This window comes from Adelges cooleyi, unplaced genomic scaffold, assembly GCF_023614345.1.
Source record: "Adelges cooleyi isolate 19-005CV unplaced genomic scaffold, UGA_ACOO_1.1 ACOO_flye_CR_arks_rails_tigmint_CR_PRNA_118, whole genome shotgun sequence".
Classification (NCBI taxonomy): Eukaryota; Metazoa; Arthropoda; class Insecta; order Hemiptera; family Adelgidae; genus Adelges; species Adelges cooleyi.
This window is the reverse complement of record NW_026095771.1, coordinates 365,760-381,396: the sequence shown is the minus strand read 5'-3', so window position 1 is coordinate 381,396 and position 15,637 is coordinate 365,760. Positions and strand designations below refer to the sequence as shown.

The following is a 15,637-nucleotide window of genomic DNA, read 5'->3' as shown; positions in this document are numbered from 1 at the left end:
CAATATACGTCGTTTAGAAACAACATGGAAGAAAATAAGGTTAAGTATGAAAAGTCTTTATTTAAAAAACGCGATTGGCAATGGCGGAATCATGGATACCTTAATTACCAGATTAACCTACAGTGATTCCAACTAGGTGGAATTACAAATTGACACACTTAAAAGTCTCTCTGAAAGTAACTGTCTACCAACCGAAACCCGAATGAGCGGCAAGCGTTTTTTTTTGTTAAAGAAAAGTGATGAAGATGTTCGTGTGGAAAACAGCATTCTGCATTCTACTATTTTTGTTGAATACCTTAAAAAAAACTTTACCGACACCAATTTTTTTCTTGTTTCTTACTTTATGGACACTCATCCTCAAGAAAAAACATCTATGAATTTAGAAGAAAAATGTGCCTTAATTTAAACTTTACTTTTGTTTGACACGAATACTTTAAGTTATTATCATTGTTTGTTTCTTTAATTTATCAGATAAATCTAATGTTAAAATACCAATAACACAATATTATATTAGTCGAATGTTCACAAGTTTATATGCTTTCAGTTGTGTGTTTGTTTTTAAATTAATCCAATAAAATACATTGCATGAAACCTATGTATGGTATGAATATGTATAGGTATGATGGTATGTATGGTAATAAGCAAAATTATTTATGCTACGATTATTGGATTAACTGTAATCAAATAAGGTAAATTATGACATAAAATCTTTTTTCGTTATTCCATCATATTTTTATCTAGATAACGATTTTGCCTGACTCTCTCACTAGTTTAATAATATTTAGGAGTCAGAAGAGTGGGCCATATCGAGCTTCCGGCGAAGTCAACTGTTTTATTTTGAAACTAAACGCGATAAAACCATATATTTTCATATAATCATTTGACAAAGTGACAAAGTAATAAAAAATGTTTTTTACTATCCCTGATGACTGCTATCAACACGGGTAAAAAATACAAACATCTTGTTACAAAAACAAAACGTACTCGTCCGCGGTGAAAAAATAAGAACACACCTTTGTCAACATGTGCTAAGAAAAATGTACAATAATGCAAATAAAAATGTTTTTTATTTTTCTAGCAAATAGTCTATACATTTTTTAGTGTTGAATATGTATCACTGACCACAGTGCATTGCTATATATTATAATATTCAAGAATATTACATAATACGGTTAGGCAAATATTGTTTTTTTTTTCGCATTTGTGAATTGTGGCAAATCAACAAAGAAGACAAATATACTTAGAACATATACTTACAAATGTACTATAGTATATACTTATTTTACTGTTTATTCGTCGTTCGTCTTTGGTGCCAAGTGTCTTATCGCTAAATAGTTAAAAGTATTCGATTGAAATTTGATTATTGTTTTGAAAATCAATTAAAGTTATGCATTTCAAGAGCGCCCTTATTGTCTGCGCGGTTTATTTCCTAACGTCGGCATGGGTAAGAGTGTATTACTATATATTTACCATCCATCTGGGATGATATAAACTCAACAAATTAGGTACATACCGATTGTGTATGATACAGCACATATGTATATGTATAATATATTCACTCAGTACGTTTACCAATACAATATTGATAGTCGTCATACTATATTTCAGAGCATCGAACTAAACAGTGATCAATTGGAAGAGTTGAAGAAATTGTATGAAAATTGCAAAAAAACTACCAACGGAATTAGCAAGGATGAAATCGCACACGTCGTAAAAGAAACCTTTGGAATAGAATGGGAAAATCTTCAAACTAATTTTGAATACCATTCAAGTAACATATTGATAAACAATTATATTACTTTTCTCTCGAAAAATTTAAGTCGACCGTTATGGACGTTAAGTGCGGTTGAGTTTTGCGTGCAGATGAAAAAATTTCAAAATATACACCCCTTCCTCGTATCGTTTATGTTATACATTAATATCTTTAAAACTATTTATTCAACACTGGTTATCGACCAGGCAACATTTTCAGCAAATATATTTTAATTATCAAGTTAATCTAGAAAATACTATAAAAAGTAAACATCTGCCACGGCCGGTTCGGACCCGTTTCAGTTTCATCCATTCTTTGCGGGGTAAGCTGTGACTAAGGATATACCGTGTGGGGATATAGTTTTGGTTGAGTTTTCATGCTGTCCATTCTTCCAACCAGGCGTGTTGAAGTTCAAAGTTTGATGCAATAAATTCAGCTGCTGTTCTCCATAGGGGTTATCTTGGTTTTAGTCTTGTAGTTCTTGAAAGAAGTGTGTCATAAGGGTGGATTGGTAGGGATGGGGACATGATGTACTTCTTCCATTCTTTTTTTTTTTGTTTTAAATACAGAACCAATGAGGGTTAACTGTTTTCCACACGACTTCCCCTTATTAGCCGTCATCGTTTATTCACATATGTACATATACATAAATACAGTTTTTTTGTAAGAAAATCCCCTTTACCCCTGCGACCACACAGCAGATCTTCCACATCTTCCGGATTTGGTGGTCTTCTTAAGAGTTGATGAAGTTCTGTCCTACAATGCTCGCATCGCGATCCTGACAGTATACTCATTGTGGACTCCGGGCTATTCTCCTCCTCCACAAGTACTCTCGGAAGCACCCATGACCTGTCAACACTTGTGTTAGGTGAAACGTGACTACTGGGTTCAGTCTCCCTATCCATCGGGCCAGACTCGGCAAGATCCGTCTTGTCCAGCTAGCTTTAGGTGAAGCGCTCCACTTTTCCTGCCACTCGCTAATTGTTCTAGCCCTTTCCTCCGTTTTAATGATAAAAAGTTGGGTAGTACCTTCTGCCTTTGAAACTTAACCCTCTCTCTCTATTGGGCTAATAAGTCTACTCAACAACAGCTTACAATAGTATTACAACTGATAACAGATACATGTCTACCATAGCAAAATTAGTCATACACAATTTAATTATTGATATTAATATGTCAGACAAAAAGCCATGTTTAAAACTGATATAATAAAAATTAATGACTTAATTAACAACTGATCAATTTGTTTACAGATCTACCCGATTCCGTTAATTTAATTAATTTATTGTGGGCATTGGCGGCCACAGACAACCAAACCATCGATAAAGTCAAGGTATTCAAGGTTTTAAATCAACTAGTTTAAACTCTAAATGAAATATATGTACCAACTATTGGCAAATATCGAAATTAGAATTTTATGCGATTTGGTTTCTTGTGATGTTTCTTTGATATATTTTTTCATACTATTGTTATGGTTATAAGTTAACTCATATTTAATGTATTCTTCAATAATATAACCTATCCCTTATATCTTAAAATCCTGCGAATTCAAAATGTTTAAATGGTTTTATTGTACAGTGTGATTCATTAAAGATAGGATACTCATTTTGTATTGAAATAATCGCGATTTTGTAGTTTTTTTTATATAAAATTATTATACATCTTAACTTACAAATCCTGTGAATTAAAGTGGAGTAAGTTTCAAATTTAGGACTGGAGATAATGTGTTGTTGAGTAATATTAAACTTAAGTATTTTTAAATGTAATTGCTCAAACCCGGTTTTGTGACCAGTAAAAATGTACAGGAAATTATTTTCTATTTAAAAATGTATAAAAAAAATATACCCTACTTTTTGAATAGCTTAAGTTCGTAAGACTTTACACATAAGGGATGATGTTTTTTTATGGAAAATGTAATAATATTGGGCGAACTGATAAAAAGGTATTTTTAATGATTTTAGGTTAATGCACTCATATCTAATGAAGTAAGTATTTTCCTGGAGGAGTTTGTTGCGGAAGCCGAATTGCATAAGCAACGCGGATATATTAATCTTCAACAGCTATCAGAAGTATTTGAGCATTGGAAAATGGTAAATGATGCTTTGAACGCAAAAAGAAAAGTACTTAAAACCGAAAACCCCGGTAATGCAGTTACACCGAAGAGACGTTTCACTTGATGTATCAAATTTGTAATTTTTTATTTAATTTTAGACGACTATGTAATGAACGCGGTAGAGTTCTTGTTGCTCATGATAGAAATCAAACCAGAAGTAAGTGCAATAATCGCAAAAAAAGGGAGGGGGGAATAAACATTCTCAAAATACATTAAATTAAGAACTTTAAGATGAATCGATTTAAAATGAAATAAACAAACAGGAGATTTTGAAATTAATATTTAAGGACATTGCACGCGGTCTGTTTTTAAAGAGTTTTGTGTAGTTTATATTTGACCATGTGAATTAATTTTCAGGTTAATTTGTATAAGCCTGAAGGTGTTCTTTTAATTTACATAACTTTTATATGACTTAAAATCATTTTGGCTTATTTTAGACTAAAAAGCCAAAAAATTTCAACTACTTTAAATGGTCCAATTTTAATTCTGTAAGCAGATTTGAGTTCATTGGCTAATTTACTATGATATAATGGAATCCGATTAGGTTTTATGCCCATGCAATCCCCTTAAAAGTTGATAGCGCTCTGGAAAAAATTGAATAAGATAAATTTAGAATATTTTCTAATACTATACAATAACATAAACCGAAATATTTCCAAAAGAAAATCAATTATTTATGCAGAAAATGAGTGTTAACTATTGTTAATAACTCTAAAACCAAGGAGATCGTATTATTTTTATTTCTTTTGAAATTATTTGTTAAAAAAAAACATGGTCTTTTTTTTTAGACACAATGCTTGTATTAATACTTTTTTCATGCATATAGGGCTATGGTCTGAACCAAGCACAAATAGAAATGTTTGGCAATTTGTACGAAGCACATAAGACATCCGATGGCATTGATCCTGTGGAAAGTGAAAAAGTGTTCAATGAGCTTGGTATAAGCATAAACGACGAATTGAGACAGCTGTTTAAATCCACCGGTAAGAATGTACAATTCATATAATACAATATTAGGTACGATAAGTAATTGGTGGACTACTAATTATTAAAACTCGTACAGGACCCGCTGAAGTGTTGTTGATTGATCTAATCGTCGCTGCGGCAGAACGCAATAAGGCGACCGAGGAAAATGTAATATAGTTTATAATTTTTTTCTTTCTGTAAATTTCAAAGTTCTTCGCCGTTATATTTGTTACACTATCTCGCCCACTAATTAATAAATATCACAAAAAATGTACACGAACAATTGTTTAGGAGTGGAAACTGTTAAGTCCAAGCGAGGTCGTGTTTTACGTAAACCAATTCAATGAAATCGACGATGACAACGACGGTTTAGTGTCTCTCGATGAGTACGCCGACTTCATGAATATGTTAGAAAAAGTTTTGGCAAATAACCTACCAGAAGCTATCGAAAAAATGCAAGATTATTTAAAGAGTTTCTACAGTAAAGTTAATTTAAATCCTAATTAACGACGATTATTGGTCATCGCCGGTTAAAAAAAAAACAATTATTTTTCCTCTTTTAGGTATAAAAACAATAAACGTTGTGGTGCACATGGAATATGTATTGTTCATGACAAAACACATTTTCGAATATTATGTTACGCTTGAAGAAGATGACATCGTTGGTGATAACTCACAAGCTTAAGCAATAGTAATCGGACCTGTTGAATAACCATAATGATAATAATATTATTTTAAATATTTATTTGTGTGTATTAATTGAAATATTACGCTTCTCCGTGTCTAATGACAAAAACAAATTATTATCTGATTTCTATTGATTGATAATTACAAACGAAAAAACACACACAGTAAATTTCACAGAAAAAATAAACACATACATTAAAAAGTTCATGAAATGTATGCACTTTTGAAACTTTTGTAACGATATCAATCTATACAGAACATATTAGCATACTTGGGTCACATATATTCTTAAATCCTAATGCGATGTCATCACAATTAAACGCTTCGATGTGAAAGTGGTAAGAGTCCAGTACATTTTAAACCAGCACAGTCTGAACCAGCTATTTTGTGTTTTTAAATATTTTAACTATTTTCTGGCATGGGTCATTGTAAATTTGTAAAAATATTCAAATTTGTATTAAATTATACATATAGGCAACGTTTACCAAGGAAATTATATAAATTTTTAAACAATAAGTAGAACATTTCAGTAGATAATTAGTGACGTTTAAAGTTAATGGATTTTTAAATAACGAAAATTATACAGAAAACCAATATACAATCTGTGTAGTTAATTTTTTATTCTTAAATATGCGAATTTCAGTCATGTAATTTGAATATTATAATTTAATTAGTTCAACTGGCTAACTGAACCAACATCCTCTTCACTTTTATCACTTATGTTTTGTCTATTAACTCTAATCACTAATATCTTATTATTTAAGCGATTGCAAAAGATGATAGAAGATAATAACTAGGTTCTTTATTATCTTTTTATCTATTTTATAATGTTTTATCTGTTTACCTTATAATTATTTGAAAATACGTAATAAAAATAGAATAATTACATTTATATAAATACTGTCTAATTTTATATAATAAAGTCCTGAAAAAATATTAAGTGTCATTTACAACCCAACTTGCTCGAGCTAAACAAACATTTGTAATAATTTTCAAACTCGTTGCCAGGCAAAAAGTTTATTATTATCATTAAAGTTTAAGCAATAATTGTAATTATAATGTTTTTTTTTACAAGATGAAATGACAGCGCAGTGTAGAAAATAACTAGAATTTTTTATGCATTAGTACATCATTCATCCGATCGCTTTGAAACTTTGGGAAGTAATTGAGTACACTCCCGTGAAAGTAACTGGCATAGTACTTTTCGAAATTCCATCCCTAAGGATGGCCTCAAACACGAACTTTCTACTTTAAATGCGAAATATTTTTCGTTGCTAACCCAAAATAAACACTTTGTTTGTAACTATGGTAACCACGGTACGTGATGATTAAAGGAACAGGCCGATTCTATGTACCACGATTCTGGGCAAACTTTTAACTGTTGGAACGGGATCTGGGACTGGGACTGGGGCCCTTGAGTAAGAGGGGGATATAATAACCGAAATAAGTGCCACAAAAACGCTGTCACGCTGTTATCTGATAAGAGATAAGAGATTAGATATGATGGATGAATAGAGGGGATGGATGAGAATGGCGGAATGGGAATTATTTCAATCAACCCGGGCAACGCCGGGTCCGGACAGCTTGTTAGTAATAAAAACGATGAGTTACTATAGACAGACGATCAACTCTAATCGTATGCACCCTATCACTAAAAGTACAATAATAAGCACATTTAATAATAACTGCCACTAAACAATAAAATTATAAACTAACATATCGGAAAACATGGGTTTTTTATTTAAATGTTCAAAGTAATTCATGCGCTAATTACTCGAGGTGTAATTTTGTATTAAAGCATAAAATATAAGCAAATTTATATCTATCAACATCCATAAGTCAAAACTAAAAATCAACAGTGGCTCTGAAAATTACTTATTTTCAAACTTTTTGAGCACCCTGTACATATTTTTTCGGTAACAAAAGTAGAAGTGAAATACAAAAACAAAATAAGGCTCAACAACAGAAGTGTTAAAATTCGTGTACACTTGACCAAGGGATTCGGGTGTATGTATATTGTCTTGTTACAAGATTTGGTAAGAGCATTAGGATTTGTAGTAACTTTTATTAAAAAAATTGTGAACAGTCATTTTTCGGCAGCTCTGGAAAGAGAATGGAAATTCAAAATACCCATAATAGTATGATCATAATGTGGACAATAAAATATTTATCTAAAATTGGTTATCCACCTGTCAACATTTTTTAGAACATTTGCCATTATCTATTTAAAAAGTTAATTAAATATGCACGTGGCTACTTGGTAGACGATAGTTCTGGAAAGAAAAAAACAAATTTGAGTGCCGTCTAATATTACAAAAAAGCATAAAATAAAAAATCGCCATTATATCACGAGAAAATTAGTGTGTTATCCCGAACGAATCGCTCTGTATATTCGACCTATTTAAGACGTTACAAAAAATTTTCTTCGTTTGCATAAAATACGGACTTACGCGTTTAAAAAAAAAAAAAAATACATAAAAACACCAACACGAATTCGAAAAAAAGAACGTCGCACCTAAAGAAATATTTACCAAGTTGAAAAATGTACGGTGAAAATGTGAATTTTCTATTGCATATTAGAAATTGAATACGAATAGGTAAGTCTTATCAGTGCGTTTTTATAGTTTTCAAAGTGCGGTTTAAAGATGAAGTGGTTCTTAATACGTTATGTGGTGATTACTTGTGTCATATCGTTTGACGCGGTCCCGACACATTTCCCGGAATTGATAAATACTTTCAAAGATTTACCACCCAAGTCTAAAGAATCGTATCACGAGATGGGATGCAATATTTTGTACCATGCAATTGTGCACGTCCATTTATGTAAATTCCTCCCACCCGATGAGTTGGAACGGTACAATGCATTCCATAATTTTCATTGCTGGGCAGTATTAATGTTATCGGTTTTGTCACACTGTGACGACACTAAAACAATGATGCCGCCTATGTGGGTACTTTATTTTTACTTGTATAAAGTGCGAAACAACATGAGCTATTACAAAGGAAACTTAATCCAATTGGAGTCTATTCACGGTGAAACTTTTGAGGCGTTGCGGAGTAAGATGCGAACGGATTGCCCTGACTTGGAAACCATGGACAAACGTCAAAGAGAACACGAATCGTACATTAACGATATAACCAAAGAAAAAGATCCGATAAAGCTGGAGGAAAACCAACGTATTTCTTTTAAATTTATACATGGTTACGATATACTTCGTGTAGGAACAACATGGAAGAAATTAAGGTTAAATATAAAAAGTCTTTATTTAAAAAACGCGATTGGCAATGGCGGAATCATGGACACCTTGCTTTTTAGATTTGGGTTGATTTCCAATGTCGACGAGTTAAAATCATATTATGATAGCAACTTTAAAACGGTTTTAGATCCGAAAACATCAATACACGAACATATCGGTGCGTTATACGACATTCAACTGCGTTTTATTTCAATGTTAAAAGTAATGATGCTACAGTTGTGTTTAAATTATTTGATGCGCGTCATAGAGATAAAAGATGATCGCAGATCCAAGTACAACTCGAAGTTTTCCGATAAACTCGAGGAGTTCACCGAATTGTTAGGTTTAACGAGAGACGACGAAGTAAAAATGTTCAGTGAACAGATTAAAGCCCCAAAAAAAAGCGACGTTATCACATTAAAAAATATACATACTAACGGAGTGGATGTGCAAGAAAAAATCAATTTAGATGCCAAAATAACCTGCAGTGATTCCAACTCGGTGGAATTACAAATTGACACACTTAAAAGTCTCTCTGAAAGTAACTGTCTACCAACCGAAACCCGAATGAGCGGCAAGCGTTTTTTTTTGTTAAAGAAAAGTGATGAAGATGTTCGTGTGGAAAACAGCATTCTGCATGCTACTATTTTTGTTGAATACCTTAAAAAAAACTTTACCGACATCAATTTTTTTCTTATTTCTTACTTTATGGACACTCATCCTCAAGAAAAAACATCTATGAATTCAGAATAAAAATCTGTCTTAATTTAAACTTTACTTTTGTTTGTCACGAGTACTCTAAGTTATTATTATTGTTTGTTTCTTTAGTTTATCAGATAAATCTAATGTTAAAATACCAATAACACAATATTATATTAGTCGAATGTTCACCAGTTTATATGATTTCCGTTGTGTGTTTGTTTTTAAATTACCCAATAAAATACATTGCATGAAACCTATGTGTGGTATAAATATTAGTTTGTGTTATTCAAATACTGATTGCTTGAACTATGCGATTATCATAGATAATTTTGTGGATGATCTTAGAAATACTTACTCACCATATTGGACATATCAATTTTTTCAAAAGACTATCTATGTTCTTCAGATAAAAAAAAAATAGTCCAGGATACTCAAAAGACGAGTTGAAAGTTTTAATTTTATATTAGTTTGTAGCTTTACGTCTTAAATTATATGCTTTTAATGTTGGTTGTAAAGAAACAAAGAAAGCAAAATAACGAAAGACTGTACTTATTTTAAGCTACCAGAATTAGTACATAGGCAGTGTTTAAGGTAACCTAACAAAATTCACATTTACATTTTTATGCGGCCTCTACACCTGTGTATTTTCTATCGAAAACAACTATTTATAAATTTAGCCGTACGCTGAAACGCGTAAAAAGACAATAATTTTGGTATACATTTTTCAATACTTGTTTTAAAACCTACTTTAAAGATGATTATAATTTTTTTAAAAATAGGAAGCAAAATTATTTATGTTAGGATTATTGGAGTAACTGTAATCAAAAAAGGTGAATTAATACATAAAATATAATTTTTTTTTATCTTTTTGCGTTATTCGATCATATTTTTATCTAGATAACGATTTTGCCTGACTCTCTCACTAGTTTAATAATATTTACGAGTCAGAAGAGTGGGCCATATCGAGCTTTCGGTGAAGTCAAGTGTCTTCGTGAATTATTTTGAAGCTAAACGTGATAAAATCACATATTTTCATATAAACAGTGCCGGAAAATAATAAATAAGGTTGTTTACTATCCCCGATGACTGCTGTCAACACGGGTAAAAAACATGAACATCTTGTTGTAAAAACAAAACGTACTCGTCCGCGGTGAAAAAAATAAGAACAAACCTTTGTCAACATGTGCTAAGAAAATTGTAGAATAATAAAAAAAAGAAAAAAGTTTTGTATTTGCCTAGGAAATATATTTTACATCTTATAGTGTTGAATATGTATTACAGACCACAGTGCATTCTTATATATTATAATATCCAAGAGTATTACCTAATACGGTTAGGAAAGTATTGTTGTTTTTTTGCATTTGTGAGTTGTGTTAAATCAACATGGAAGACAAATAGAAAATACTTTACTGTTTTTCGTCTTTGGTGCCAAAAGTCTTGCAGCTAAATTTTTACAAGTATTCGATTGAAATTTGAATATTGTTTTGAAAATTAATTCAAATTATCCATTTTAATTCGCCTTTTTTGGCTGCGCGGTGTACTTCATAACGTCACCATTGGTATGAGTGTAATACTATATCTTTACTATCCATCTCGGATGATATAAACTTTAAAAATTAAGTAATACCGATTATGTATAATACAGCACATATGTATACATATAATGTATTCACTCAGTACGTTTACCAATATAGTTGATAGTCAATTTTTTCAGCAAATATTTTTAAATGATCAAGTTAAATATAAAATAAGTGCGTTATCATAAAAGTTTCAAAATTTGATAAAGCTCTAGAAAACACTATAGAAAGTAAACAATTTTATATTGTCCATAGCTTCAGTATACTATGTTCAAAAAAAAAAAAAAAATTAAATAATAAACTAAAATGTATTTAAGAGAATACTAGTGAAAGATGTTATAAGAATAACCTAACCGGTATATAAGGTAGTAAAAAAAAAAATGAATAAAACAATTCTTTATTCGAAAAATTATAAAAATAATTATCTGAATAATTTTATTTTAGAATAATTGTAATATAATATAACGCTTTCTGTAAATATAATTTTTCAAATCACTTCCCCTCTCCCTAAAAGTTATACTTTGTTACGGTGTAGTGGAGTAAGCGGATCATACTTACGACTGACCACCTTAAAGGCCTAAATCATTGGACCCTAGCTGGGACAGGAAGCTACTCTGTGTCTACACTAAAAATCTGGGCAGACCATACGTCGGATTAATGGATTAACTGGCTGTGGCCAGGGACATACCGCGTGGGGATGTAGTTTTGGTTGAGATTTGATGCTGTCCATTCTTCTTTCCAGGCTTCTGTTCGCCATAGGGGTTTTCTAGATTTAAGCCTTATAGTTCTTAAAAAAAGTGTGCCATAATGGTGGATTGGTAGGGATAGGGACATGATGTACTTCTACCATTCATTTAGCAGAGCATACCTAAAAAAGGAAAAATAATTGTTTTTTTTTAACCGACGATGACCAATAATCGTCGTTAATTAGGATTTAAATTAACTTTACTGTAGAAACTCTTAATGTATGTTTTAATGTATGTGTATTTTTTCTGTGAAATTTACTGTGTGTGTTTTTTCATATATAATATATATTTATTATAATATAATAAAGAACCTAGTTATTATCTTCTATCATCTTTTGTAATCGCTTAAATAATAAGATATTAGTGATTAGAGTTAATAGACAAAACATAATTGATAAAAGTGAAGAGGATGTTTGTTCAGTCGCCCAGTTGAACTAATTAAATTATAATATTCAAATTACATGACTGAAATTGGCATATTTAGGAATAAAAAATTAACTACACAGATTGTATATTGGTTTTCTGTATAATTTTCTTTATTTAAAAATCCATTAACTTTAATCGTCACTAATTATCTACTGAAATGTTCTACTTATTGTTTAAAAATGTATATAACTTCCTTGGTAAATGATGCCTATATGTATAATTTAATACAAATTTACAATGACCCATGCCAGAAAATGGTTAAAATATTTAAAAACACAAATAGCTGGTTCAGACTGTGCTGGTTTAAAATGTACTGGACTCTTACCAATTTAACATCGAAGCGTTGAATTGTGATGACATCGCATTAGGATTTAAAAATATATGTGGCCCAAATATGCTAATATGTTCTGTATAGATTGATATCGTTACAAAAGTTACAAAAGTGCATACATTTCATGAGCTTTTTAATGTATGTGTTTATTTTTTCTGTGAAATTTACTGTGTGTGTTTTTTCGTTTGTAATTATCAATCAATAGAAATCAGATAATAGTCTGTTTGTGTCATTAGACACGGAGAAGCGTAATATTTCAATTAATACACACAAATAAATATTTCAAATAACGTTATTATCATTATGGTTATTCAACAGGTCCGATTACTATTGCTTAAGCTTGTGAGTTATCACCAACGATGTCATCTTCTTCAAGCGTAATATAGTATTCGAAAATGTGTTTTGTCATGAACAATTCATATTCCAAGTGCACCACAACGTTTATTGTTTTTATACCTAAAAGAGGAACAATAATTGTTTTTTTTTTACCGGCGATGACCAATAATCGTCGTTAATTAGGATTTAAATTAACTTTACTGTAGAAACTCTTTAAATAATCTTGCATTTTTTCGATAGCTTCTGGTAGGTTATTTGCCAAAACTTTTTCTAACATATTCATGAAGTCGGCGTACTCATCGAGAGACACTAAACCGTCGTTGTCATCGTCGATTTCATTGAATTGGTTTACGTAAAACACGACCTCGCTTGGACTTAACAGTTTCCATTCCTAAACAATTGTTCGTGTACATTTTTTGTGATATTTATTAATTAGTGGGCGAGATAGTGTAACAAATATAACGGCGAAGAACTTTGAAATTTATAAAATAAAAAAAAATTATAACCGAATATGCAATGCATATGGAATATGTAATGTTCATTACAAAACATATTTTCGCTTACTATATTTTGCTTGAAGAGGGTGGCATCGTTGGTGATAACTCGCAAGCTTAAGTAATAGTAATCGGACATGTTGAATAACCATAATGATAATAACATTATTTAAATTATTTTTTTGTGTGTATCAATTAAAATATTACGCTTCTCTGTATCTAATAATAAAAACGAATTATTATCTGATTTCTATTGATTGATAATTACTAACGAAAAAGCCAGTACAGTGGGGTCGGGGCATAGTGAGGAATGATATTTTGGTCCGAGAATAGTTTATAAAAGAGGCATGCCTCATAAATGTCTTAATGCCAACATATGTTTGATAAAAAAGTCTTTTCGATCAGACCATTTTTCACGAATTTATAGCAAATAAAATTGAAAGATGATCAATTTGCAATAATGTTTATTATTCGGGTAGTAGGTCTTCGGGAAATATTATAACTATAAGTGATAAGATCACTTTAAAACAAATGCTTCGATGCGTATCCGTGGATTGTAGGTTCAAACCAGTGTAAAAAATAAAAACACAATGCTGCTAAAAAAATTGTACAATAATACAAAGTTAAAAACAACACGGTTTATATTTGTTCAGCAAATATATCACGGTGCTATAGAATATAACACCCAAGAACATAACATAATATGGTTTAGCAAACATTGTTGTTTTTTGCGCATGTGTCAACGCAACATCGAAGACCCGAAGAAAATACTTATTTTACTGTTTATTCGTCGGTCGTCTTCGGTGCCAATAATAGTCTTACTGATATATGTTATTAAAAGTACTTAATTAAATAATTTTTTTTTTTTAAACAATTAATATAATATGCATTTCCAGAACGCCCTTATTGTTTGCACGGTGTTTATCATAACGTCGGCATGGGTAAGAGTATGATACTGTTTATTATTTATTATTCATCTCGGTTGGTATAAACTAAAAAAATTAAATACATACCGATTATATAAGTAGGGATAAAATCTACCACTTACCACAACTATTGATAGTCGTCATATTTCATTTCAGAGCATCGGACTGAACCGTTATCAATTGAAACGGTTGAATAAACTGTTTGAAAATCACAAAAAGCCTATCAACGTAATTGGCGAGAAGCAAATCGAACAAGTCGTGGAAAAAACCTTCGGAATAGAATGGGAAAATTTTAAAACTAATTTTGAATACGAGTCAAGTAATATACTGATAAACAAATATGTTACCTAGCCAAACTTAAGTCAATTTAAGTGGACACTTAAAGCCGATCTCAATGGCCGTTGAGTGCTTTGCTTTCGGTTCATTAATATTTGCTGAACCCAATGGCTTAATACCGAGTGATTCTTTTAACGTCCTACACTAGTTTACTCTTACAAAATTGCAATTTTGTAGTGTTTCTTTTATGTCTATTTTAGTATATTTTGGTGAAACTTTACCAACGTTTGATTATATAAAATTTAAATGCATTATTAAGTTGAGATTAATTTGTTGAATAATCGACTGGGGGATATCCAATTTTGAATAATTATTTACTAAGTTTAAAATCAAGGATGGGAGGTGGAGTGTAGTTGAGTATTGCGCGCAGATAAAAACAACTTCACACATACCATTCCTCCAGCCCTAAATTTTATAGTTTAAAAGTAATTAGCCAAAACTGATTATCGGCCATTAAAAATGTTCACCAAATTATTCTCAATTTAACAAGTTAATAAAACAAATTCGTTAGCAATTACCCCCACTCCTCTTATTATTATATTTGGAATGCATGCCTAGTACAGGGTGATAACTGAAAAATTAGAATTTTTTAATTAGGTTTGGTTTGTCAGTAACTGTAGCTACCAGCCGTGCACAATATTATTATTGCTAATAATATGACAGGCGCAAAGCCATCGTTACAACTGATATATTAGAAACTCATGATGTAATTAACAGCTTATTGATTTGTATACAGACGAGTCCGATTCTTCTAATTTATATTATTTATTGAGGGCGTTGGCGGAAGAAGACGATAAAAGCTGCGAAAAGATTAAGGTATTCAAAGTCTCATATCAACTAGTTTAAGCTCTAAATGAAATATATACCAACTATTGGCAAATATCGAGACTTCGTTTTAAATTACCTGAAATTTGATACAATTTTCAACAGTCCCTCATGGGTTAAAATGACATAAATTTGAAATTTTTAAACGATTTTATCATGCAGGGGGGATATTCATTCATTAAG

At 31.0% G+C, this 15,637-nt stretch overlaps 1 protein-coding gene across 1 annotated transcript; it reads left to right on the top strand.

The window, feature by feature from the left end:
* The first annotated feature begins 1,324 nt into the window (after positions 1-1,324).
* Positions 1,325-5,985, top strand: LOC126847720 (uncharacterized). Its single transcript, XM_050588097.1, has 9 exons — positions 1,325-1,444; positions 1,609-1,771; positions 3,007-3,086; positions 3,715-3,895; positions 3,965-4,023; positions 4,693-4,849; positions 4,930-5,000; positions 5,124-5,313; positions 5,396-5,985. The coding sequence occupies exons 1-9, from the start codon at positions 1,388-1,390 to the stop codon at positions 5,515-5,517; spliced, it is 1,080 nt and encodes a 359-aa protein (XP_050444054.1). The 5' UTR covers positions 1,325-1,387; the 3' UTR covers positions 5,518-5,985.
* Positions 5,986-15,637: the final 9,652 nt, after the last annotated feature.